General features: G+C 39.1%; 1 protein-coding gene across 6 annotated transcripts; it reads right to left on the minus strand.

The window, feature by feature from the left end:
• Positions 1-1,149: 1,149 nt before the first annotated feature.
• Positions 1,150-11,787, minus strand: casp2 (caspase 2, apoptosis-related cysteine peptidase). 6 transcript variants are annotated; one of them, XM_028469784.1, is made up of 12 exons: positions 11,653-11,787; positions 11,181-11,412; positions 9,132-9,302; positions 8,956-9,033; positions 7,541-7,610; positions 7,126-7,217; positions 5,318-5,500; positions 5,019-5,147; positions 4,835-4,925; positions 3,783-3,959; positions 3,463-3,572; positions 1,150-2,509 (listed from the first exon to the last, which is right to left on the minus strand). In XM_028469784.1, exons 2-12 carry the CDS (start codon positions 11,370-11,372, stop codon positions 2,375-2,377), a joined length of 1,428 nt encoding a protein of 475 aa, XP_028325585.1. In that variant the 5' UTR covers positions 11,373-11,412; positions 11,653-11,787; the 3' UTR covers positions 1,150-2,374. The 6 variants fall into 6 exon arrangements, with proteins under 6 accessions (XP_028325585.1, XP_028325583.1, XP_028325584.1 ...); XM_028469782.1 differs by having other exon boundaries at positions 3,771-3,959; XM_028469783.1 differs by having other exon boundaries at positions 3,771-3,959; positions 11,181-11,415; positions 11,653-11,773.
• Between the last annotated feature and the right edge of the window lie 1,445 nt (positions 11,788-13,232).

Genomic DNA, 13,232 nt, shown 5'->3' on the forward strand with positions numbered 1-13,232 from the left:
TCATTTGGTGTATTTTTCTGTACTGTATGTCTTTCGGAGTCGTGCATTTTTCTGTTGTCTTTTGGAGCATTTTTTCATATAATTATTGTTTTCTGTTGCCATTGTAGTGTGTTTCTGGAGTCATTGTGTGAATCTTTTTTGTGCATTTCTGTTGTCATTTTGTGTATAAATATTTAGTTTTGTATATTTTGAGTCATTTTCATATTTGTCTTGTCGTTTGGCGTATTTTTCTGCAATGTATGTTTTTTGGATTCATTCAGTGTGTTTTTGGAACCTTTTTGTATATTTTTGTACATTTCTGTTGTCATTTTGTGAAACTTTTTGTATAAACGTTTAGTTTTTTTGTCTTACTTTTACTCATTTAGTATATTTTTATCATAAATACCTTATGTGTGGTGAGGGCGTGTTTTGAGATGTGTGTGAGACTCGCTACCTGTCCTCCTGGTTGCCGTGTGGGACTCTCTCCATCTCCTCCGTGGGTTCTCTCTCACCGCCCATATGAACATACTCCGTCACAGGTTGTTGAAATGCGTGTCTCACGCCCAATGCATGAGAGTGAAAAAAACGGACCCGAAAGTACCATGAAAAATAGACGTTTTGCAACACCAAATAAGTCCTAAACAATGGCTACACACCTGCATGTGGTCTTCTTCTACTGATTATGAAAGGTTGTAAATGAACAGATTGGTTCTCTAGCGCCCCCTCACACTGATTTCAAAAGCTGAATAGCTTTCACGTCTGGGTAAAATAAAATTAAAATAAACGTTTTGAAATCACCAAACAAGTCCAAAATAAAGAATGCACACACTCAGGTTATGTGGAAGCTGTTAAAAAAAAGTTTCAGTTCAGTTTGTTTTTAAGTGTGTGTGAAGAGGTACTGAACTGTGAAAAGTTTGGGAAACAATGATCTAAATTATATGTGCAAAAATAGTTTCCCCTTGGCTAACTATCTTGGTTAGAAACGCATCTGTAGGCAATATATTTATTGTGTATTCTTTTGTATGAAATCCCTGCTGCACCATCAGCCCAACTGATGGATAACAGCTACAGTTGCTAAACATCAAAATCCACTTACGAGGCCTTGTGAAAATATACTTACTGTACTTCAAAACACACACATGCATACACAAAAAGATCAGACGCATAATCGACTTTTGAACATTATATTTCACAGAAATAAAAAAACAAGTCAACATCTATTTTGTCGAACATTTGGCAGTTATTTATGTGTGGATAGAATCCCTCCGTGTGCAGAAATACTGCTCTCCGCTTTAAATCTTGATTCTTTTGATCAACACATGAGGACTGGGTGTACTCCTGACATCACGTTTTCTTTCTTTTTCATAATTACAAATAGGTCAGGAACTGTTGTGGTTCCTCTGTTCAATACATCAGGGCAGTATCTTCTCATGGTCCCACAATCTGTGCAAACTAATAATGGATAAAACAACTGTCTCTATATACAGGGACAGTAGAATAATACATTACAGTTTTTAAATGCCTAACATGAACACCACTGAAGGCTGCTGAGTGAACCTGCATATTCATATGGAAGACAAACATTCATAGCATATTACAAGAAACAATACAGAAATTTTAGTTAAAGGTCCCAACAAATATAGCACCACACTACAGAGAAACAATTAAAAGGAGAATCAAGAATTTCCCACGCTTGAACACCTTAGACTGATTAAAAAGCTGCCCTGTAGATGATTTCCACATTATAAAGCAAAATATGAGAAGACAAGCGATTCTGTATAACCCAAAAAATTAAAAAAATCCAGGTTTTTTTTAACAGTGTTGTCTGAAATGAACACCATGGATATAATGACAACACAAAACATTTAAAAAGCAGACAAAATAAGTGTAATATTGATGAAAAACAGCTGATGAAATGCTTTTTTTTCCTTTATTTTCACCCCTCACTTGTACTGCCCCCTGTCTGTCATCATACTAACAAACTAAGAATGGGTCATAATATGAAAGGACAATAAACTAATTAAAATTTTGGGTTAAATTTCTTTTATAAAAACATTTTCATACAAATAAAACACATAAAAATAGATCTGTGTACAAAATACATTTTAAAAATAGTTGTGTGCACCTAAACACTGACTGACATAAACACATACACATTAACCCTTTATAGAGTACATAAGGATTACCAAGAGCTGGCATTTTGTAAGGCATGTGTGTGTGTGTGTGTGTGTGTGTGTGTGTGTTCAGACACCCGGAGCAGAAACAATCCTGTTTGTAAAGGAGTAACAAAAGGAATGTGTGGGTGTGTGGTTTTGCACAAGCGGAATTGTTTAGAGGTTTTGATGGTGGAATGGTCTGTGTGTTAGTGAGAGAGTGTTTTTATAATGTTAGGCTGTCAATACTGGGACTGGTGCTTTGGGAAAAAGTAGAGGTCTTTGCACAATGAGCTAGTGAACTCTGACATCTCTTTGCAGCGATGGTGGGCGGTGCCTGGAGCGTAACCCTCCCTCTCCTTGATCCGCCCGTTGACCTAAAGAAGGTAAAGCCCATAAACATCAAGTCCAACTAAGGTCAAATGTATCAAACCACACAGGTACTGCTCTCACAATAAATTATGTATATATACAGTATATATACCACTATGCCAGCAAACTGAACGTCTTGCATTAGTACGAGTCCTGCCGTTCCAATGAACAAGGAAATTTTACCTATTTTTTTTTTTATGTAGAGGCTCCAAATGTTACAAAATATCCTCTTTGCCAGATATTGATTGATTGATTGATTCCCTTTATTTGGGAACAATAACATTAGTTATCCGGATCCCCTCCAAAATGTAAGTGAATCTTCCATGGCCTAAGGCAGGGTTTTTCAACCTTGGGGTCGGAACCCCATGTGGGTCGCCTGAAATGTCTAGTAACTGATAAAAAATAATATTTACAATTATCATTACTTTTTCCAATTAAAACACATTAAACAACTGTATTTTATACGTTTACAATGCCAAATATATATCTAGTTAAAATAAAACGCAGTAAAAAAAAAAATGTTTAAGCTGGAGTAACTTGTCACTAATCCTGGTTACTCTGTATTTGTAATACAGTATAACAAACATGATCAAAAACTAATTCTAGAAAAAAAAAATGGCTTTGGGGTCGCCAGAAATTCTTGGTCACGATCCTAAAAAGGTCGGGAACCACTGGCCTAAGGTATATGTTGCTAAGTACTTTTCACGCAATCCTGCTAACATGACAAACAAACAAATAAATGCAAGCAAACGATAAACACAACAAGCAAACAAATAAAAGCTTTAGAATATTTTTGACAAGATGCATCTTCACATGCATGCAAATATCGGCACATGTAATAGCGTTTGGAAAACTGGCTGTAGCTTGTTTTACAGAGTTTGCAGCTCGGAAACTATGGAGGACGAAGTAAAATCTGAAAGCAGGATCAAGAAAACCAGTAGAGGACATGAGTATTTACCTGCACTAATATGTCTGCGAGGTGTGTGTCTTTGGCACGCAGGCGGAGTGCTGAGTTTAGCTCCTGGATGAACCAGGATCCTCTTTTGGTGTTTCGCATTGCTGCTGTGCCTTAAAATAAAGAACATTAAACAACAAAAGGTTAATAAACACAGCTGCAATGACGTCCGGGAGGAAAGATAAGTGGGACAGCAATGGCCATAAAACGAGTGCCTAACGGTGCTGTGTCACCTTTTCCTCTTTATTAGTCTCTTTGCTGAACACTTCACACATAATTAGACCAAAGAGGAGCAAGACAGACAAACTTACAAATGCTCTGACCTTTGAGAGACGCAAAGCCACAGATCATGTCCGACCGCTGGGGCAGTTTAACACGCGGTGTCCCCAGGTCCATCCGTTTGAGGTCTGCATCCCCCTGACCCTCCCTTCCAGCATCAGGCTGTTCACGGCCGGTCCTTCCTGGTCCATCGAGCTGCTCCACACCACAGTCCATCTCATCTGATGAACATAGGGTTAGAGATCCATCATATTGCAAGTGCGATTCTCTAAATCAGTGATTCTCAAACTTTTTACCTTCTTTTTCTTATTTCTGAATCCCTTTGTCTGACTACAACATTTTGCTTATAAAACTATTTAGAAAGCACTATAGAGAATAATGATGGAATGAACGAGCGATAACACACATTTTAAAGAATCTTATTTTGTAAATAACTGGAAAGAAACAGTATTTAGTGCAGTCGTTCCCAACCTTTTTTGGATCATGACCCCTTTTTGATATCAAGAATTTCTGGTGACCCCAAAGTTTTTTTCTACAATTAGGTTTTGATTATGTTTGAGCTCAGATATTTATTTTTACTGCATTTTAGTTTAACTAGATTACAAATTATATTTTACAAAGTGAAAGTATAGAAATATAGTTGTTTAAGATTTTGTTGCTTTATTTTTTTATAGAACAATTAAAAAATATCAAAAAAATCTATTCTAAATTTTCATAAATTTCCAGATCCCCAAGGTTGAAAAACAATGATTTAGAGGCTCCTGAATATATTTATTTCTCCAATTTTTAACATTTCTGGTCATGTCACACCTGGGGTGGAACCAAGACTGACACTATTTGTTATTTAATGGTATTTGATGATTGTGTCTTTTTTTAGCTGCCTCGACACAAACTGTGCAAGTCTATCACTGCATGTGCACCACAACATCTGGAGATGAATGGATGCACCCTGTCAGTGGTCAGCACAGCACACTTAGAAAACATCTGCTCATGTAGACAGACAGACGGGGTGAATGTGTGAATGTTTCTACAACAATTTGTCACTATTTTTCCTTTTTCTTGGAATAGTTTTCTACAAAAAACACTGACTTCTTACCGCCTCTGCAGGCCTGGATGAAAAATATCTTGGGTTTGTTTTGTAGCAGTGGGCAGTGTGCGTTGTCAAAGGCGTCAAACAGCCAATCCAGCTTTAAGAAAACAACAGTTAAACGTCTGACAGGAAGGAAGGAATCAACAGCTTCACTCTTGAACACAGCGACATCGTCACTGATTCGACTCACCTGCAGCAGCTGTCCGTCCGTTCCGTACACCGCACCCTCCACGCCGTGTGAAAGCACACACACAACACAGCTGTCCACCGTCCGATGATCGGGCCGCATGCAAAAGTTCTCAATACATGTCCTCATGGCCTACGTGAATAATAAGAGTTTAAATCAAAAGGGATAAACGAAGATAACTGAATTAATTAAAGACAACATTTAAAAGAAGAAAAAAAAAATCTACTCTGTGGTGATTACTTTTTAATTAAAATATAAACATATCCAAGGTATTTATCAACATGTGTCCACATCTGCCTCACCTGAGCTGTGAGGTCTCTGTGAACGGCTACAGGGTAGCCCAGCTCTGTGAACACCTTCCTGAGGACCTCGTCATCCACCTCACCTCCCTTTCTCTGGTCAAGCTCAGGAGCCATATGGGGGTCAAAGGTGACATTACTGATCACCAGAGCAAAGCCCCGAGGTGTCGAATTCATCCTGTATGACTGGGAGAGAAACACAAAAGAACAAAAAGAAAAAAATCCATCAAGTAATAGTATAAACATAACGTGCCTGCACTTGAAAACCCTCGGCCTGACATTTGAAAAAGCCTCAAAATATTAACTGTCACAAAAAATAATTTACATTGATTTATTGAGACCAAGCTAAGCACTTCAGTGAGTTTTTAGTTGGAAATGGTTCATCCATTACATTTATAATACCGGTTGGGGAATACAACATTATTAAATATGATTACTCACCTGTTTATGCATAGGATTTTATTACGTAGTAGTTTCTGTGACAAACACAAAAATAAAAAATGTTGCCACTAATCTAAAGCCCTGAGTGAATGTCACCTTACAGCAAGGTATCAATGGTCCACCTCCTTTCCTTCTTTAAAATCAGTCCATGACAAAGTTTTTTCCAAAATCCTCAAAAACGCTGTCTTGTCCGACTGCAAAATTTTCATCATTACCTATAATCCCCATATTGGTACCAATGCTTTGATGCATGAATTGTTGCTGGGTTATGAATTCAGATTTACACCTACACCACAACAAAGTTTTTTTCAAAATCCTCAAAAACGCTGTTTTTTCGTCAAAAATCGAACAACTGGAATTTTTTTTTTCATTACCTGGAATCCCCCATTAGTACCAATGTTTTAGTGTGAGAATGGTTGGTGGGTATTGCATTTAAAAACCTACACCACTCTACACACACAGACAGACGGATGGACAAACAGACGGACAACGAACTGATGACAACACCCTTCGGGCGAGGGTAAAAAATTATGGAAACTATTCCACTTCTGCACTAGTAGAAATCACACTTGTAAAACTCAATCATTCTATAGCAGGGGTCGCCAACCAAATGTTCAATTACGACACAAGATAGAAAAACATTTCCAACATACCGAAAATTTGATTCCAGCCATATAAAGCACAGCTAATCATATCGTGCTCTTTATAATAACGCAAAACACTGCTTTCAGAAACACGTTTTAAACGTATTTCACTGGAAAGACAGGCCAAAACTGTGACTACGGTGCAACTATACTACATCTGTTATATCATAAAAACAGAGCCATAACAGTACAGTACTACATTTGTATTATATCAACAAAAGAAGCTGCTACAACATTTTATTTTATTCTATTTTTTTTTTCTCTGCACATGCAGTCAAAGGTCAACACCACAGGAAGTGCAATCATTATGAGACAGCAATGCTACAACATTTTAAAGATGTGGGCAGTTTGTTTTCATCCTCACCGTAAACACAAATTTTCGTGCATTGCATTGTGGGATGTGGAGTTTTTTTTTTTTTTTTTTACTTCATTCTGATATCATGGGGAATACCAGGAACAAACTAGAACATAATGCGACCAAATGTGTCACTGTCTTTCTTTTCTGACGAAGAACAACAAGAAATCCCGGTAAAAATAAGGTAAAAACAGTGTTTACAGGACTCCACATCCCACAGTGTAATGAATGAAAATTTCAACAAAGTGTTTACGGTGGAGATGAAAACAAACTTTCAAATGGCATTTTTCTGCCTTTTTCCTTTCTTTTTAGAGTACTAAATCATTTTTGATGTATTGATCTATGATAAAACTATAATTTGACCTGTTCACCTGTTTATAGCGTGAGAGGTAGAACTCATGAGAGCACGGGAGAACTGGTGAGCTGATGGGACTGTCGGCAGTGAGGCTGAACTCCATGGACTCTGCAGCAGACAAAGGACAAACACACACTTGTTTAAAGAGCACAAAGCACTCATCCTGTTAGTAGTGATTCAACAACAAACTCCAATGCAGCGAGTGAGTCACTGCTTAGGTGTGGCACACGCAGGTGGATCCACTCTGCTCCACATTACTCAAAGAAAAGGTTATATAATGCTCGACGGTTTTGTATTCTAGTTTTAAGCCATTAACCTGTCTCACAACAAAACATTATAGTCCAATTTATGAAAAATGTCTCCAGGGCAACAAACAGAAATCACTGTAATGTGATTATTCAAAAGTCTCCATTGGACTGAAACACACTCACCTTCTGTTCGCGTTCTTTTGGCAGGTGTTTCCTCCTGAGTTGAAAGTGGAATAGCAGAGCTGGCAGAATTCTGCAATCAAATATCATTCACACACATTTAGATTGAAGAGAGAATCTGAGTAATAAACATAAATGAAGAATAATGAATTATGTGAAAGTTGGTTTCTATGAGGAAATGTGGTGCATGCATTCAAACATGTGGTGAGATGAAAATTCTTTGCTGTGACTCTCACATCTGTCAGCTCCTCATGTCCACGTCTCCTGTCCCTCTTTGTACCTGCCCTTCATATCCTGGCATCTATCTTAAATGGGGAAAAATAAAACGCTGGTCCTCACAGTGTCTACTGAGAATGTCTGGTAATGACCAATTTATTCATGCTGCCACTTTTAATGGCTCATTATTTTTGATTAGTGAAGACGTAAAGGTGAGCTATGATGGATCCTTAAAGTGTAAGTAAACCCTAAAACCACTTTTTTCTGCTGAATATATGATTAGGTAGGAAGTAATGTAGTTTATTGATCATAGTCAAACTCTTCACATTTTAGTCTAAGCATTTAAAGAAACACCGTGTAACTTTTGGCCACTAGGGGCGCTAGACTTGTAACTTTCACATCAAGCGCCCCTAGTGTCCACAAGCGCTGCAGCTCTATCGCAAAAATCAGTCGGGCCAGCCTCCTTTGTCTTTTGATTGTGTAAGCAGACAGGAGTTGACCTGTTGGTTGAAGAGAGATCATCGACTCACTATTAAAGACAAGTAAAGTTAGTTTTATGTAAGTAGGAATCTGTTGCTTGTGCGAAATGCCTGAAGGTGCATTCACACCGAACGCAACTGAAGTGACTGAAGCGATTAGATTACATTCAAATCAATGTAAATGACGCGACCTCAAGTTATCTCCCCTCAAGCGACGTGTCTTGCGTGATTTGAGCGAAGTTGAAAAATTTGAACTTTTTAAGCAACTTCAAGAGACAACTCTCCCGTCCTTCACTGTCTGTAGAGCCTTGGCAGCAGCCCCTTCCTGCTCCTTCCCGCTACAGTGCAGACGGCTGCAGCGGAGGGCTGTACTACACTTCCTCAATTCATCGGGGCAAAATTAAAGCTTTTAACCTCTTGAATAAGCCTACATTCTGAGTGAACTCATCCTTTAGTAATTCCGTAAGTTGATAATTTAAATCGTAAAAGCGGAGCATTGATACAGTCAATCGCTGTATATTGGCCTGAGGAATCATTTAAAATAATTCAACTCTTTAGGTCACAAAATCCACAGTGTGGTTTTAAATGTAGTGTTTTTAGTGATAAAATGTCAGAGTGACAGCCCTCTATGGGTTGAACGCTAGCTATTGCAACACAGTAAGTCGTGCATTGTCTTCCATGTTTAAACAGAGTCTTGTCAGAGATTACAGACACTCTGCTCACCTCTCCTTTCTTCCCTCTTCTCTCCTTCACTTGCTGCTCTGACTCTCTCTCTGGCTCTTCCACAGGCTCAACAACACTCTGTGAGCAGAAGACAAACTGACTGCCTCTTGTGCCAAGCTTCAGCTTTCTGCGTTGTGTGATAATGTGTAGCAATGCTCGGTAAGGTACAAACTCACATCTACATGTGTTTCTCTGTCATGTTGCTCTTGGGACTGCATGAGCAGGTCACACAGGTGCTGCTGCTCAGTTTCTCGCAGGGCCGAGCAGAAGCTGCTGAAAGCACGAGGTCCACGCTTTGGAAGAAGATTCAGCAAACGCCAGCTACGGTTGTGAGAAGTCTGCTCTGCCTGGAGGAGAAAAGGCCGTATTGTGACATTTTGTTTCATAGTTTCATTTATGTATAGCTAAAACCATTACATTTCAAATTTAGGCTTTCAAGACAACAGAAAGCGTCACAGAAATGGATGTCATAATAAAGGTTTCTGGTTGATTGGAAATGTCTTACGTGGCACATGTAAAGTGCTGGTGAAAATGATCATATGTTGGATATTTAGCATTAAATGATCTGGTGTCATCCAGCACCTGAAGGTCTCACATAATAATTTCCATGTTCGGCATTGATCTCGTTTTAGACAAAGACCTTTTTTTTTTTTTTTAATCTTCACTAAATTAATATAAAAAATAAAATGGTAGGAAATGGTTAAGAAATTTCAAAACTTTTTCTTGTCACATAAATTATTTGTATTTATTTACCAATATGAATTATTCAAGAGCCAGAGGATCTAGTGGTTCATTCATAAATAACTAAACTTTCATCCCTAATTTCTGCATTCACCTACTGACAGTGTAGGTTTATCACCGGACCACAAATACTCTGAGAGGTTGTTTAATGTCAAATGTTTTCATGCTTTGGGGTTTAAAGGATTCAATACATTAATTTAAACTAGGGATGTCCCGATACAACTTTTTTACTTCCAATATGATACCAATATTAAAACCTTCAGTATTGGCCGATACCGATATGAATCCGATACAATATCAGCACGAATCATACATTCTTTTATTACTTTTTTGTAGGCTTGATCAAGTGATGTTACTCAAACAGAAAACAATAATCAACAATTCAAATTCACTTCAGTTATTTCTTACTGTCAGTATATGGTGGGAACAACTGAGTGCGGGGACAAAAACAACAAAAACTTATCTGAGCGCTTATAACGGAGAATTTAGATGCAGTCCGATAAAATCCGATATTCGTTTTCTGGCTGATATCGGATGGATATCCGATAATTTAAACTTTAATTTTAATGACAATCAACTGACAACTACACTAATGGTGGTTTGAGAACACATCTGCCATAATCCTCACACACAAAGAATACATATAAGAAGAATGTAATCACAAGATTACTGCTCACACTGCTTACACACCAATTACACTGATGCCCACCTCATATATCAATACGTGCGCCCAGTACAAGACGAAACCTTGTCTGGAGTGGTAGCATTTCCGAGCATAGGGGATGCCGCAAGGTGTTTATTATAAACCCAACCACTAGGAACAAGTGTATCATGTTTTTCCTGCAGTCTGTGCCTCCTCCTCGCCCTTCGCTCTTTTTGATGTTTCAGGTGTCTTGATGCTGGAGCTGGCAGTTCCTGATCGATGGCTCGCGGCTCAATTAGTCTGGGACACCCGGATGGACTGATCAATGGTTCATGGCTCAACTAGTCTGGAACACTCGGATGGACTATCCTTCTATCCTATTCAGTTGGCCCTACTGTTCACTAACCCCAACCAGTCAAAGCGGATGGCTGCCACCTCTGGACCTGGTTTCGCTGGAGATTTCTTCCAAAAAAAAAAGAGGGCGTTTTGTCTTCCCACTGTCGCTAAATGTTTGTTAATGTGGATCTTGTTGGGTTCTTTCTGTCTAATGCACTGTATTTTTAAAGCTCTTTGAGATGACTTTGTTGTAATTTGCACTATAAAAATAAAGTTGAATTGAATTGAAAAGATCAGATTTAGATTCAGGTGTAATAGATGAAGATCTAGAGTATAATAAGGTATCATATAAAAAGTATGCATAAAGATTTCATCTTTATCTTTTTAAAGTTCAATTTGACACTAAACTTCAACAATTTTCAGCAAACTGAGTGTAACACCAAGTCTATAACTCAGTAGGGAGTGATAATAGAGCAGTGTGTGTTGTTGGCCCTTGTTTCCATACCATGATGCTTTCTGCCATGTTCTCAGTCAGTATCTCCTCTGTCTGGAGACACTGGAGCAGCAGAGCGTCCACCTCCAGCTCTTTGAGAAGGACAGTGGAGCGGGAGCGAAGAGCCTTTTTGTCTCTTATCAGCATGCCACACTCCAGCATGTTTTTCGACTCCCTGTGGACCAGAAGTACAGTAGAACACATGGACTACAGGGAGGGAGGGTTCTTAAAGCTAGTCCAAGACCTGCTGGGGCGGCGAGAATCAAAGAAAAACAGTCTTTAACTCATGGAGACGGGGCTGCCATACAGTGACTAATACGTGTATATATAGTCAGACCAATGCCTCCAGCTGCATGTGTTGACAAGACGCGATAACCAAAACATAAGGCGGCTTTCCCTCCAAGTTAGCTAGCTAGCACGCTAACCACGTCCTTTTATTACATTAAAGTGGATGTAACGTCATTCATATGAATGCAATGCTTACCGTGTCTCCGTTTCTGCAACAAAACTTGAAAACCGTGTGTGAATAAATTCAGATAAATGACTTTCAGGAAGACTGTCAGCGTTACTGCCGCAGCACACAAACCAACTTCCCGGGTTTGGGTTTCACCGAGTCGCGGGAGGCGGGACTTCTCTAGACAGAAAGATGGCCAATGAGAGAGAAGATACGTACTACAGGCATATCATGTACCCAATCATCTAACAGCATAAAATACTGGCGGCGCTATTGTAAATTAGTAAATATGATAACACGTAAAAGGGCCGATTGTTCTACACTACAGCTATCCACAGAGTGTAGTAGCGTTTATATTGTAGCTATCGGTGTGGAAGCACGAGGCAGGGGAGACACCTTGCTTTTCTCACACACCTAAATCCAAAGGTGGTGCCATTTATCTTCAAAACCTATTCCCATGAACAGCGCGCAACGTGACTGCTGCGCACATAGACCTTGCCCACGGTGCACAAACACCTTATTCAATCCAAAAAAGAAGGCACAACTCGGATATTAACAGCCACTTCGGAACATGGGCAAACAAAGGGTACAATTCCACTTTTAAGTGACAAACAGAACACAACTGTGAATTTCCCACAATCCCCCTAGCCGGCTTCCTCCCCATGGCATGCTACAATATAATAATAATAATAATAATAATAATAATAATAATAATAATAATAATAATAATAATAATAATAATAATAATACATTATCGCTTGGTGGCTTAGTGGTCAACAAGAAGGTCCTGTGTTCAAGCCCTGGGTTGACATTTGGTCCTTTCTGTGTGGAGTTTGCATGTTCTCCCCGTGCTGCATGGGTTTCCTCCGGGTACTCGGGCTTCCACTATCCAAAAACATGACTTTGAGGTTGAAGGGAGTCTCTAATTTGCCCGTAGGAGTGAATGTGAGTGGTTGTCTGTCTGTCTGTCTGTGTGTTGCCCTGTGATGGCCAGACTGGCACTCTGTCCAGGGTGTACCTCCGCCTAACGCACAATGAGAGCTGGAGACAGAACGGAATAGAAATAGACTTTATTGTCTGTCCTGAAGCAGTGACAAAATTTATTTTTGTTTTTGTACACGGCCACAACAGCAACACATTCAGCACAGTAAAACACATAAAATTGGCTTTAAAACACACATTGAGGATCATTTTGAACAAGTTCTGATGAACTACGGCCGGGCTCGCGGAACCTCTCCGCGCCAAATAGCACGTACTACGTTCCCAAGATTTCACTGAAATTACCCGGTTTAACCGAGTAAAACAAATTAAATTGTGCAACGTAAAATGGTAATCGACGTTGAATTGCCTTTGAAACAATATATCACATGACTATGTTCCAATAAATTTAGAAATTACCGGAAAAGTGGGTGGGCCCCCGTCCCTACCATTTCAAAAAGGTCTCCAAGAGGCTCTTGACATCTGCTCATAGAATATCCAAGTCAAATTACAGTCCGATTCAACAAGCATTAACAGAGGAGTACTCATTTGAAGGGGGCCCCCGTAACACATACGGAGTAATGGGCCCCATTCATATATTGGTATGTGTCAATGATTCGGTACCACCAACT

Source organism: Gouania willdenowi, chromosome 16, assembly GCF_900634775.1.
Source record: "Gouania willdenowi chromosome 16, fGouWil2.1, whole genome shotgun sequence".
Taxonomy (NCBI): Eukaryota; Metazoa; Chordata; class Actinopteri; order Blenniiformes; family Gobiesocidae; genus Gouania; species Gouania willdenowi.